Here is a 13,746-nt window from a genome sequence, read left to right as displayed (position 1 = left end):
TGGCTGTGCTCATGAAATGGGTGGTTTAGTCCCACGCTCTGGTACGCTGAATGCGTGATGCCAAACCCACAACTGGAAGCAGTGCGATATTTAAGACCCCCGCAGGTGATCTCAGCTGTGCGCCTCACCAAGTCCAGCGCTGTTGTCTATCGGTGTGCGTTAAGATTAAAACCAGGCTGAGTTCCAGACATAAAGCCATGAAATGTCTGTGGGGAGAGGGGGAGGCAGCGTGGGGCTGGCCTAGGTCTGGGTGCTGGAAGCTGCTGGTGTGCCAGACTGCTCTGTAACCATCGGGTTCACACAAACCGGAGCTGCTGTGCAGTGGGTTGCAGCCCCAGTGACCATCTCCAGAGGGGACCCTGGTGGCACTGGGGGGATTTAGATTATCTGGTGGCCTGCAGAAACCTGGCTTGCAGCTGGTATGGGCTGTAAGTGAAAGCTGGTTTGGTGGGATTTGTTCTTATCTCTGGGGGACTGGTGTTTGCAGTGTGAAAACGCCTCAGTTTGTCCATCTTTGCTCAGGAGAAGTGGGGGATTAGAGTAAGACCTGATGTAGATTTAGAAGAGGCAAAGCCAGAGGAAACTCTCACGATTACCTCATCCGGCCCCAGCGACATGAGAGGCAGGAGGACGTCTCTGCGCGAGCCCTGCGAGCTGAAGGAGCTGGGGGGGGTGCTGGGGATGAATGGCTCAGCAGGGATGAAGGTCAGAAGTTGAAGTGCATTGGAAGGGAGAGAGGACCCCGGCTGTTCTAACGAGCGGTTGCGGTGGCCGGGACTTGGTGCATTGACAGAGCTGCGCGGGGGACCTTGCACAACGCCCCTTTGCATAAATCACGTTACATGTTGCACGTCCTGACAAAGTTCATCCTCAGAGTTATTGTGTGCTCCTTCTTTCTATGAAGATTTCCTCCGATCCCCGGAGGATCCCTGCTTGGGTTAGACGCTTGGCTCTTCTCAAGGCACTCACTGCAGTTTGCTGCTCGGGTTTTAGTTGCCAGAATGTCTCCACTAAATAACAAAATGCTTCCCTGAAGCTGGCCGATCGCACTGTGCCAGGGCGGCTGCCTTCTGAAAGCGGCTGCTTTCTTAGCTTCGCTCAGCTTTCCGCTCAGCAGAACCGCGTCCCCCTGGCCCTCGCCGCCATCCTCCAGCAGAGTTTGGGGGTGTGTGGGTGTGCTCGGCGCGGAGGTCCATGTCGCCTGCAGAGCTGTGGCTTTGCTTTTCCTCAGGGAGTTCCATGGGTAAGCCTCCCCCCTTTCCCCATGGTCCCTGCGGCAGGTCCATGATTCCCCGCAAGCGTGGAGGTGCTGCAGCCCAGAAAGAAGGTCCAAAAAGAGGCAACGGAAAAAGCCCATCTCCCTCGGCACAGCCTGAATCCCTCTTGGGGTGCCTGTGAGCTTTCAGTGCTGGAAGTCCTGGGGATCTGAGGTTTAAGCAGCTCCTGGAGTTTGGAGGGGAGGGGAACGGTTAAAGGACAGGAGAAGGGAAAAGCAGCTCTGCAGGCTGTCCTGGCCAGGGTGGACTTTCTTTTTTTTGAGTTCCCTGGTACTTGTGGAGCAAAGCCTATGCTGCCCAGCCTATCTGCCTGGCCTGGGGGTCAGAGCAGGCCTAACGAAGATCTGCTAATCGTCAGGGTCAAGGCCTGCCAATTAGCCACTTCGGGTCGCTGAGCTGCTGTGGATCTGAAATGACTAGAGGAAACAAACAGCAGAGCTCTTGAAACTTGTTTCTGTGAAATATGTTTAATTAAACGAACTCTTAAAAAAGAAAAAGTTCATGTTCGTCAAATAGCAAGGTAACCGAAAGCCCGGAAACTCCTCGTGAATGTGAAATACTTTTTCTCCTTTGAATTCTTCACAGGAAAATAAGTCAGTTTTGAAACAGCTCTGGTAGAGACAGAGTCGTTACCACAGAGGGGGTAGGAACAAGGTGGAGGCGGGCAAGAGACCTCTCCGTGCTGCGCGCCGGTTCCTCGGGTGGCACCTCCTTGGGCTGTAAGTCCTTCTGTAGATGCTTAACCCAAAGAAACAGCATTTGGATCGTGCAGATAACGGCTTTGCTGCTCTTTGCTTGTGTTGGTCCTGCGTGCTGGGCAGCATTGCCATTTTGCAGATAGTAAAGAAGGGTTGAGCACTTTGGTCTGTCCGAGCCAGCACAGCTCCGTGCAGAAGAAAGCACCAGAGCAGCCTCACCAGCCACCTCATCTCAGACCAAGGATGCCCTGTGCGGACAGGGTGGGATTGGGTCCCCGTCCCACTGTAGTTTCCCACAGGATCTGGCCCTCCCTCGCTCCCTGGGATGGCCAAGCACCCTTGGAGGTCTGCCTCTGCTTCTTTTGCCTGTGTGTGTGCATGTCAGAGGCTGATGGAAGACAGGGGAAGTTTTCAGGCTGTCCTCCTGCCTCAGCTTCGGTCCCCAAAACACCCCAGGTCTCCTCCATTTTACCCTCTTTTATTTGGGTGCTGTCACCTGAGAACAGGGTTAAATGCTCTCAGCTCCTTGGATAACTGGGCTACAGACAGACGAACTGTCTCTTGCCTGACGTTCAGGTTTCCATTTGTTTTTTTAGAGCAAATGAAATGTGACCCAATATTTCCTGAAATCTCAAGTCTGAAAAGTTATCAGAGAGGGAAATTGCTGAGAGACCGTCGAAACCAGGCGCTGGTTGCTCCCAGGGGTGGGATAGTACTTCAGCTCTTGCTGTTGGTGGCGGGCAGCCTGCCCACCTTCCCGGGGCTCCGAGCCGCTCTCAGGAGCCGTTATCGGGGGTCCCAGTGTCAGACCCCATGCTGCATGGAGGGGAAAAGCCCTGTCCCTGGTGGGGTGTGTGTGTGATTTTCTGGCAGAGGGGGTCCTGGCTGACGTCCGTGCAGCTCTGCGTGGGTTTGACAGCGATCCCTCCCAGGGGAGCAGAGGCTCTTGGCAGTGCAAAGGTTTGCGCTGGCCTGACCCCTGTTTCAGGGAGGGCTAGGTGCCAAGGATCAGCTCAGTTATCCCTTGGTGCTTCCAGTCAGACGGAGATTGGGGATCCTTTGGGATAAGAAGGATCCTTTGGGATCTGGAGGATGAAGCTAGCTGGCAGAGGAGCTGAGCTTTGAGCTGAAAATGGGATGCTGTGCCCTGCCTTTATGCTTGAAGGGACCGAGGAGAAATTAACTTCTTCTTTCTCCTTAATGTTTAACTTAAATTCTAGTGTGGGTTTTTTAACCTTTCTCCAGTACATCGGAGGTTGGCAGTAGCTGGGAACAGGTTGTAAAACAGTGCAGTGGGGCTCTTCCTGCTGTCAGCATCACCTGGATGCTTTGTTAATGAGCCCTGATCACATCTTCAGGGTTAAACCTGGGACCAGAAAGGGGTTTTTTTTTGTAGGACGGGAACTGCACGCCAAGGTAAGCTCACCTGGAAACTCTGCCTAAAAACATCCTTGCAACTTGAGGCCGTGGTCTCATGTGTCGTGACTGTGGGCTTTGGCTGTTTGATATGGATACGCTTGTGTATGCAGAGTGCTGGGAAGGTGTGAAGTGCCAGTCTTCTGGGCTGAGCATCTGCTTCAGAGCTGCCTGGCTCTGGTGTGCTCTGGGTCCGGACACACCGGATGGCTGGAGGAGTTTAATATGAGACAGTTTTGCTCAGTTTCTGGAGCTGAGGACCAAGGCTTTGGTGTCCCCATCCCTTTTCAATGCAAGAGGGTCAGAGCCCAAATGAGCCATTGCTGACTGTAGGCTGATGTTGGGGACAATGCTGTTCTCCCTCCGGTCACTGGATCCTGTATTTCCCACTGATACGATATTTCAGGTCCTCTGCCTGGTCGTTGAGCCCCCGGGCAGCCAGCTGCCTTGTGAAGGCAGAGCAGAGATCCCGCAGCATCCCTGATCCCCCATCCCCTGCCTGCTCCCTCCTCTCCCTCCTTAGAGCATCATCCCCAGCTGGCTCGGTGCAGCTCCGTACGTTCTGAAGGCCACAGCCGTGTGTCCCCGAGCTGGGGAGAGGCACAGCCCGGGTTCCCGCTCGCCATGCCGCCTGACTGTAAAATGACGGTCGTTTCCCTCGCTTCCAGGAATCTGCTCTTCCTGGAAGGTGAGTGGCTGCGTGCGCCCTGCCAGCGACGCAGACATGCACACGCAGCCTGGGCTCCAGCGCTGTTTCCAAGGAGTTGGCTGTGATAACACTCCAGGGTATCTCCAGCAAGGTAGAATAATGCGAGTTAAACGGGAGCGGCGGGGGGGAGGATCCTGAAATAACTCGGTGCCGTCTCTGCTCGCTCTCTGTGCGCAGAGGAGAAGGGGTGCAGGGGGCTGTGCTGGGCAGAGGGACTGACTCTGGAGGGTGATTTATAGGTGTCTGAAATCCCCTGTGCTGGCAGGGAGGAGAGGGAAGGAAAGGCCTGACCCCCCCGAGATGCCCGTGGATGTGAATATGAGTGAGGTAGGCTCAGGATGCCGCTTGTGATGTACCGAGACCGTTTGAGAGGGTCAGTCTCACCCCACACAGCGGCTGTTTGGTTTTTGGCCTCAGGATGTGCCCCCAGCCTGCAGAGTAATGTGGGGCTAGCTCCTTCTCGGCAGCAGGGTGCTTTCCTCCACCGGGCTCGTTGTTCAGCCTTCTCATTAACCTCTTCTGCTGTGGCTGGCAGTGCACGTAGGCTTTGCGTGACTCAAACTCGCTGGCAGCAGCTTGCCAGGCTTACCAAAGTGTGGGGAGGGGAGAGGGAAAGGTCCTCAAAGTCTCCCCACTGTGACCCCAGAAGGAAAGAAAACCTCTTTAAAATGCTGCCGCAGGGAGTTGGGGAGGGTGAGGATGGTGCTGGGGTGTCCCAGCTTGGTGTCAGTCGAGCAGCGATTTAGAAGATGCTGTCTCACCGAGGGCAGTTACCATAAATGATTCCCATGCTCAGCGAGGCTGATGAGCTCAGCGTCCCAGTAGTCATCAGACAATGGGATGAACTGGGCTCGGGGAGCACCGAGAGAAGAGTTTCTCCAGATGCAAGTATTTAGAAATAACATTCCCAGCTGTGCTGAAGGCGTTCACGGAGCTTCTGCACTTTCCATCGTGAAACTCCGCTGTCCCCGTCCCCACAGCATCGCCGAGGAGCGGCCGCTGCAGGCAGCTGCCCAGCTCTTGGGTGCGCGGTGGGGAGGACTGGCAGGGTACTGGGGGTTTTCTGTGCGCTGGCAGACAGCAGGTCTTGCCAGAACAGAAACCTGCTAGCCCCCGACGGGGAAAAAATGAGTCTAGCCTGCCGCGCAAATGCCATGGGCTCGAGGTGATCTGGGCTTGCTCCTGGTAGGCAGCTGTATTGCTGAATTAGCTTTCCAGCGTGAATGGGCAAGGGCCTGGTTCCAGGGACTGCAAGGGTCTGTCCAGGGTGGGCTCGGCTTCCCAGGGACGTGAGTATCTGCTTGGGAATTGTCAGTTCAATAGGGACTGTCGGGAAGGGGGAATCCCTGTGCCTGGTGAAGGGACCCACTTGCCTGGGCAGAGCAGTGGGCTCAGCCTGGCAGATCAAGGCACGGGTTGTTTCGGTGGGGGATTGATGCTTGTGCAGGGGGGTGGCCTGGCCCCCTCACTGCAGTGCCAGCCAGAGCTCCCTCAGAGCCCTCCAGCATGGCCTGCCGACCCCTTTCCCCTTCTGCAACCTCTCTGCAAGCCAGCGAGTTGAGCAAAGCATGCTGCTGCCATCGGCAGGATGCTGGCTTGGGGCTGTTGTGTCTGAGGAGGTCACAGCTGGAGGACTGTGGTCCAGAAAGCACCAAGCTCCTGTCTAATCCTGTGCTGGTGTGTGTGGCAGACAGTGTCGTTGGGGTAAAAGCTGTGTCCTCAAGCCCCCCGAAGGGCCCATCAGCAGCCCCCTTCCAAAGCAGAGGTGCTGGGAAGAGGGCTTGGCGGGGTGAAGCCAGTGGGAGCCCACAAGCCATGCTTCAGGCATCACTCACTTGTGTTTCCCTCCTCCCAAAGGTAGTGGGGATTCCTCTCTGGAGAAGGAGTTCAGCTCGGCGATCGTGGGACCCACGGTGAGCACACCCAACAGCCAGCACTCCTCCCCGAGCCGCTCTCTCAGTGGTGAGTACGCCAACTTAACTGAAAAAAGCCATGCCAAGGTCTGCCTGTGTTGTCCCCAAACCCTGCACTCTCTCAGGCGTGACATAAATTTTGACTTCCCGCTGTGACAGATTTCTCTCTGAGTCTGACTCTTTGTTTTCCAACCGAAGAGGATAAAACCCTGCTTTGGTCTCCGTGCAGAGCAGCTGCCCGGTTACTGATCCTGGGCACCGGCTGTTGCTGAGCCCGGAGTTTTTCAAATGGGCTGTGGTGATGCTGAGGACTCGGGGTCTTTCCTTGTTGTGAATTTCACCTTGACTTTCAAGCAGCTGCGTGTTCCAGACTGTTAATGATTGCAGCTATGGAGGGGCTGCAGAGCCATTGGTTGCTTTGGAATAAGTTATTTTTTATATCCATCTAGATGGCTGTGTGGGAAATGAGAAGCTGCTCCGCTTCCTCTCGTGTAGTAGCTGGAGCAGGTTGGAGTCCGTGGTGTGCACAGCAGTTCACGTAGCAGCAGAACTCTGCCTCTACGTGAATGAGTCTGTTGGGAAAGTATTTGTGTAGCTGCGGAAGGTTCAGAGAGCCCCTGGGCATGTTCGGATACACCGGGAGTGCCACAGGGTGATGAAACATGCCACCAGCTCCCAGCTTTCACCTACCCCTGGCCAGTCTGTGCCATTTTGTTCAGGCACTGGCTTTGCCATCGTGTCTCTCCATCCTTTCTGCCTGCTCCCTGCCACCAAGAAATGAGCAGAAGAGGGGACAGGCAGCGTGCTCCTTGGGGAGCTCCTCTTCTGCCAGCTCTTGTCAGCTTGCCGTGGCACTGCAGAGCAGAGCGGGTGTGTGCCCCCTGAGTTCTTGCCTGGTCGTGCCTCTGCCTCCATGTGCTCTCGCCCAGCAGAGTGCTGTCGGCCGAGCTGGTGGCTGGCACCTGACAGGGAACTAATCCAGAAAAGGGACTGGTGTGGGGAATCTCCTGTCCACAACATGAAGCTTTCCATCTCCTTCCCTGTCTACTAATGGAATTCTTTGCTTTTTATTTAAAATTAATGAAACTGCTTTTTCAGTTATATTTAAGAACCTCCCCCAGAAAATAGGTCTGATTTCAGAGTTGCCACAGTCTGTCCCTCATCCTGGCATGCCATCCGCTCCCGTTGCTTGCTGTGGTGATTGACGAGAAACGTGACATTTCCCTTTGTGCGTTGAGGAATGGCGTGGCCCTGGATGAGCTCAGTACGGCTGGTACAGGCTTAACTTACATCGCAGCCTTCTCGGGGCAGCAGTCAAGTTTCCATAGGCCCTACATGCCGTTAAGTCATGTTGACGCATGAAAAGAAGGAGCGCTGAGACAAGACAAGTTGGCAAGTCCCGCTCTGAATTGCACTCTCGGTATTCAAGAGCCAACAGTTGGGCTACCTCTACCAGATTGACTCAACCAACACCGAAAAGACTGGCACTGCTCTGATCTTCGCTCTCTCCTGGCTTCTAGCATGCAATTGCCTATTGCTTTTCCATAGCAGAGAAACTCCCTTGTAATTTATCCATGTGGGCTTCCAGCGGTTAGGTGCTTGGGACACCTCGTGTTAGGCCCTGGCGTTTGGAGGTTGCTCTTTCTGAACCAGGATAAAATAAACCCAAAACATGATGTTTTCAGAAGTGGTAGTGTTATGAATTAGCTCTGTTGCCATTTTTTCCTTTTTTTTTACTTGCTATTTATTTTACATTTGCCCTATAAAAACGCTTAGAAGCTCTGCAAAGAAATGAAATCTTAGCTTTTTCGCAGAGGACAGTTCTGAGAGGTAACACAGCCTTTTCGCTTGATCAGAAGCAAAAGGAATTGAGCACGTGGACTGACTGAAAGGACAATAACGATCCCTTCCCCTTTAACAGCAGGATGCTAGTGATGGTATTGCCTCTGATCTGACTTGACTTCACAGCTGGTTCATCCAGCAAGCATCATGCCCCAGAGGAGCAAGAATATTATATAACCTGTTCTGCCAGCAGAGACTTCTCTCCAGTGAGACCGGACTCTGCATTGGTTCTGAAAGGAGAATTACAGAACAATAGTTGGCGTCCCTTCTATGCCCAGGAAAAAAATAAGTCCCCAGGGGAATGGGAGAAAAAAAAAAACAACCAGAAAATCAAAGTGCAGCAAACGTCAACTCATCCAGGCAGCTCCCGCCACCGAGAGAGGAGCTTTTCACTTCGTGTTTGTGCACAGCGGTGTCTGTTTGCGCTGGGTCTCCTGGATGCTCCCAGGGGAGCATGGTGGCACCGGCCAACACATAAATAAAGTTCTGCTCCCCCCGCAAGAATGCTTCAGCCGCAGAGTCTCCTCCCGGTCTGCAGCCAGTGGTGACTTTGGCCAGTGTCTCAGCAGACGGTCTGAAAGTGCCTCCAATTGCCAAGGCCGGGTGTATGCACAGTTCAGGTTGCCTGGAGCCTCTCTGGGAAGGCAGCATTGTCTGCTGCAAGGATCCAGGAAGGGAAGGAGGGGAGCAAGAGCCAGAATTCCTGGGCTCTTCACCCGGCAATAAACCTCACGCAGTCTCGGATGAATCACTTCCATGCTGCTGCTCCTCGTTAATCCCCACTTGTGAAGCTGTACCTAGCTCTGGGGAAGAGCCAGAGCCCTCCTGCCTGCCGTGTTGAAGGTGGTGCGGAAGAGGAGCTTTCCTCTCCAAGCACGTGGCCTGGCTCCTCCAGGGCTGTGTGTCTGCCATTCCCGGGGGAGCAGGAGGTGTGGGTTTCCCTGGGACTGGGACTGTCCTGCTGCCACCATCTCCACTCTCCGGTGTTCGTGCGTCCTCCTTGCTCGGTAAGCGACCCGAAGCCTTCCTGCTCGCTCACTAGGACAGATCATCCCTGCTGCAGCCGATGGGAGGGTTTGTTCAGAACCCCCCCCAGGTTTTAAAGGTCAAATCCTCCCAATGGTTTGGTGTCCGGGATGTTACCAAGGTTTTCTTGAATCCCCTTGGCTGGTACGCTGCATTGGTCGGCATGCCACAGGCGTCCCCGGACCGTGGGTGAGCGTTCGCGCTCTCACAAAGAGCTTGAACGAGCCCCAGGGGTCGAGTCAGCACCAGATCTGGAAGCTGCTGGGATTTCTGTGTGGTTGCGCTCAGTCTGCTCCGTTCTCACGCCTGTCTCCACAAGGCAGCTTGGACTCTGCAATCTCCTACCCTCCGGGCAGCAGCAGATTCTCCTTTGTGTATATAAAGTTCAGTTCTTCCAGCCCCCACAGTTCTCCTCTTAAGGGATTGGGAAGAACCTCCTGCTTTAAATGGAAGAAATAAGAATCTGATATTTAAAGGGATTCTGTAAATATTTTGTTCAAGCCCGTGGGCTCAGTGCATGACCATGTGGATGACCTGGATTCGACTTTATTCCATCGTCATCTTCCTCTGGCCTGCCAGGACCAGCACTACGGGAGCAGGTAGTGGGTACGATCGGCCAAGGAGCAGCCGTCCCTGGCTGGAGAGTGCTGGGGAGCCTCCCCAGGGCATTCTCTCTCGCTCCTGGCTGCTGGCAATGGCTTAAAGTGGGAGGAAACTTTCCAATTTGATATTTAAAGACTGGGTCTCCAAACAGGCGACTTTTCACCGAGGCTGAGGGTGTCCCGGCAGCAGTTCTGCCTCGAGCAGAGGGTACAGCTGGTGTCATGAGGTGGGACGATTGCTCCGACACTTGGCCAAGAGAGGAAGTGTGCAGGATCTGGGTGGACAAGTTCATTGGGAGGTGGTGGAGGGAGGAGGGGGAGAGGTTTCCCCCGTCATTCCCTCTCCTGGTCCCCACAGGGCTGCAGGTTGCTGGCAGCGGAGGGAGCAGAGCGGTCGCCGTCGTCTCAGGGAGTGTTTGATTTGTGGCATTCCACAGATCATTAGAGCAGCCGGGAATGTAGGTCAGGGCTGGCGCATCCCCTCGCCAGCCTCTGCTCCCGATGCAGCAGGAGGAAGGAAAGGTAGCACTGAGGAGGGAAACCTGGGGGCTTTGCTGCAGCACCCGTCCTGCAGCGGGGAGATACCCACCTGCTGCCCTGGCCCCGCGCCCCTCTTTCATCCAGCTTTGGTGGGCTTCTTGAGCATGGTTCCTTCGGCTCCTGCCCTCTCTCTGCTCTTGTCTGGACCAAAACCGCTGTGGAGCAGCTGCTCTTGGGAGTCACCAGCCCTCAGCTGTGGGACCTTTCCCTTGTCCCTGGCATTGCTCACATTCACTTCCCTAGTTTCACACAAGCCTTCTCGGCATTTTCGGTGCCCAAACACCACCCCACAGGTGTCTGCATGTTTGTCCCCTCCCTGCATTCGCCACGATTCCTGCAGCCTCTTTGGCAGTTGAGGGAAAGGGAAGAGACAGAGCTGCCTGCAGGGAGCCTGGTCTGAGCCAGGGCTGCTGGCGAGGCAGTGATCAGCACGCCTTGGGCAGGGGTGGGGGTTTTCAGACAGCACCGTCCTGTCTTCGGTTACTTTTTTCTGCCTTTAGATAGTTGATGGATCCCATGTCTTGTAGCAAAGATGAAAACTTGCGGTGAAGCAATGGCTTCTCTAATGAGCCGAATTTACTGACTATCCAAGAGACTCGTGTTATGCTCTTTGTGCTAGTGGATTTTGAGCCCTTTACTGATTCAGAGTGTCAAAATTTGGTGTCTTTGCTTCGTCTGCAGTACTTTAAAAGCATGAGTGGTTTTTCTTTCCCCTTCTGCCTTTGAATTCAGGGAACTAAATGTCTTTTTCTTCAGTCAGTCACCTTACAAGGCAGGATGCAGAGCACTAATCTGCGGGGTGTGCAAACAATCCGTCCAGCCCATAACCTCCTGTCATCCGTGTATGATGTCAGTTCTTGAGCAGTCGACAAAATAAGATGCACATTTATCGCAAACAAATCACTTAACTCATTACAGTATTTCTTTTAGAAGTAAGTCTTGCCTAAGCTGTGCTCCGGACTTCTTTAATATAAGAGTTTTTTCTCCACTGACTGTGTCTTATCCCTTCTGCTCCTTGTAGCAAATTCTATCAAGGTGGAGATGTACAGTGATGAGGAAGCCAGCCGGCTGCTGTCACAGGATGATCGGATGCTTGAGAAGGAGGACAGTGTGATCGTGGAGGACTCGCTTTCGGAGCCCCTGGGCTACTGTGACGGGACAGGCCAGGAGCCGCACTCCCCTGGGGGCATTCGACTGCCCAACGGCAAGCTGAAATGCGACATCTGCGGGATGGTGTGCATTGGCCCCAACGTGCTGATGGTGCACAAGCGCAGCCACACTGGTGAGTGGCGGCCCCAAGGCTGGCATTGCTGCTGGGGCAGGGGCAGCATGGGCTGGAGAAAAGTGAATTTCTGACGCCAGGTGGCAAGCATGTGTGGGCTGCTGGGCACAGATGCTGTGGGAGATGGGTATTGGGTCCAAGATGCTGACCCCAATGATGGTGGCCAGAAGATGCTAATGAGGAAAGGTCCAGGAAAGCGAATGTAGCTGGTCTTTCCTCATCACTGTCCAACCTCCAACAGCACATCTGTCACTCCCTACATTGGGGGTCACATCCAGAGCACTGCGTTTGGTAGTTAACCTAGAGCTTTCCCTCTCAAACAGGCTCAGCACTGCTGAACCCGTGAATGCTTCTGGTCTCCCAGGCTGTTGGTTTGAGAGCTGCTCCTCTGCAGACTTGGAAAGTGCTTTTAATTGTGAGTTTCACCCACTGCTCTGGTTTTGCAGGAGAAAGACCATTCCACTGCAACCAGTGCGGAGCCTCCTTCACCCAGAAGGGAAACCTCCTGCGTCACATCAAACTGCACTCTGGCGAGAAACCCTTCAAATGTCCCTTCTGCAACTACGCCTGCCGCAGGAGGGATGCGCTCACTGGCCACCTGCGAACGCACTCCGGTGGGTAGCTCTGGCCGGCCACGGGCTGGGAAGGGGGGGGAGGCAGAGAAGGAACACACAATGATGGTACAATACCAGGGATTTGACGCCAGCTTCCAAAAGCACCAGCCTCAGGGTCCCAACTGACAGCAGCCAAACTTGGTCCCTTATCGGGTTCCGACTTGCTGCGGTTGCCACGCTGCTGTTGTGGTGCAGAGCCGACCTGCCGAAGGCAGAGCATGTGCCTGGGGGAGGTTGTGTCAGTGTCTGGTTAATGGTCTGGGAACTCCGCTGACCAGAGGGCCATCTGCGGGGCTTTGTGCTGCTGTGTTCCAGTCATTCCTGGGGGTTATTGCATCTCTTGCTTATAAAGATAAATGTTTAATAGACTTTATTGAGTCAAGATAGGTCCCACCCTTGGGTGTGCCCTGCCCCAGTGAAAATGAGTGCTGAGGGGTTTTGTTTGTGTGTTGTTTTGACATTGTCCTTTTTAAATATGACATTTGAGATGTGGTTTTCACCCTCCGGTTCCGTGATGTAACAGCTGGCTGGGGCCATGGGTGGGAGTGAAGTACGCCAGCCGGCCCCCTGGTTTGTGATTGTTTTCCCTTGATTTGCGTACCGGTGTGTTTCTGTGGTGCTGCTGGGGCTTTTAAAGTTCACGCAGATGGCTTTGAACACCTGTGACTCTCTCTAACCTTTTGAGTGCTGCATGGAAATGAGTGTCGTGTGCTTCCTTGAAGGAAGAAACCTGTCCCCTAAAGAGCCTGTTCTCATCGCAGCCTTACCCAGGAGCCCAGAAGCCTGCTCCCCCCTCGCAGCCTGGCCTGAGCACCTCGATTTTATTTAAGTTTCTGCCCTTCTCAGTCAGAGGGTGCGATGCTCTGGGCTTAAGCTACCATCTTGCTGTGGACAAATCTTCCCACTTTGCAGTTTCTTTTGGGATTTATCTCCCTCCTGCACACGCATCTGAGACTTTATGGGAGATGCCGGCGGGGAATCCGGGTGGTTTGACCCCCAAAGCAAGGTGCAAAGCCTGGAAATGGGGCTGTTGGTTGTTGCCTGGCATCTCTGTGGGAGGAGGTTTGGGGAGTTTGCAGGAGCTTCCCATCAATTATATTTTTGTCTCTGGACATCCCTGCTGCCAAGGGACAGCTGCTTCTCAGTGTAAAACTTTTTTGGTATCTGGTTTGGTTCTCCAGTGTGGCCGGAATATGGCAGCGGGTGGCATTTCCGATACTCAGGTGATCAGGAAAGAGTTGGTTTCACCCTGGGGGAGGAGGTGAAGTTAGCGGCCCCAGGCTTTGCCAGTTAATGGGGAGAAATGACAAAGAAATCCTTTCCCCATGTTCTTTCCTAATCTATAAAGGGGGGGAGGGTTGGAGAAAAGCAAGAAGGCAGTAGTTGGAGGTAAAACCCCTCGTGTCATTAACTCTAGAGAGCAAAGAGTGTGTGCGTCTACTCCCGCCCTGCTCGGAGGGTAAGGAAAGCCAGGCTCTGGTGACAGCCCGGCTCCCCGCGAAGCACCGAAGCACCGTGGCGGCTGCTTGGAGCAGCTGAGCCACGGCCACTTCACCTCAAGGCCTTCAGCTCTCCTGACGAGTCCTTCAGTCTGGAGCAATCAGCATCATCCATCTTCCTCCCCTCCGCCCCCAGCTGCTCCGAGCGGCAGCAGCTCGGCCGGCGTGCCGAGCCGTGCTCCATCTTGGGCAGCGCTGCATCGGCTCGGGGAGGAGTTACCGCGGTGGAGCGGAGGGCTTTGGCATCCATCCGCAGCGAGCTCGCCTTGCCGGCGGCTCTGCCCTCTGCCCTTCCAGGGTGCTGCTGACGAGCCCCTGCCTGGGGACC

General features: G+C 54.5%; 1 protein-coding gene across 7 annotated transcripts in view; it reads left to right on the top strand.

Moving 5' to 3' along the window:
- Positions 1 to 13,746, top strand: part of IKZF4 (IKAROS family zinc finger 4) — a 31,387-nt gene that overhangs the window by 8,694 nt on the left and 8,947 nt on the right. For 4 of the 7 annotated variants that reach the window (XM_049818844.1, XM_049818842.1, XM_049818841.1 and 1 more), the window contains 4 exons: positions 4,060 to 4,191; positions 5,958 to 6,062; positions 11,045 to 11,305; positions 11,752 to 11,919. In XM_049818844.1, the coding sequence (XP_049674801.1) occupies positions 4,060 to 4,191; positions 5,958 to 6,062; positions 11,045 to 11,305; positions 11,752 to 11,919 (666 nt within the window). The remainder of the gene's footprint in view (positions 1 to 4,059; positions 4,192 to 5,957; positions 6,063 to 11,044; positions 11,306 to 11,751; positions 11,920 to 13,746) is intronic. The other 3 variants (XM_049818847.1, XM_049818848.1, XM_049818845.1) reach the window with 1 other exon arrangement.

This window comes from Accipiter gentilis, chromosome 16, assembly GCF_929443795.1.
Source record: "Accipiter gentilis chromosome 16, bAccGen1.1, whole genome shotgun sequence".
Lineage (NCBI taxonomy): Eukaryota > Metazoa > Chordata > Aves > Accipitriformes > Accipitridae > Astur > Astur gentilis.
The sequence above is the reverse complement of the archived record's forward strand: the minus strand, read 5'-3'. Positions and strand labels throughout refer to the sequence as shown.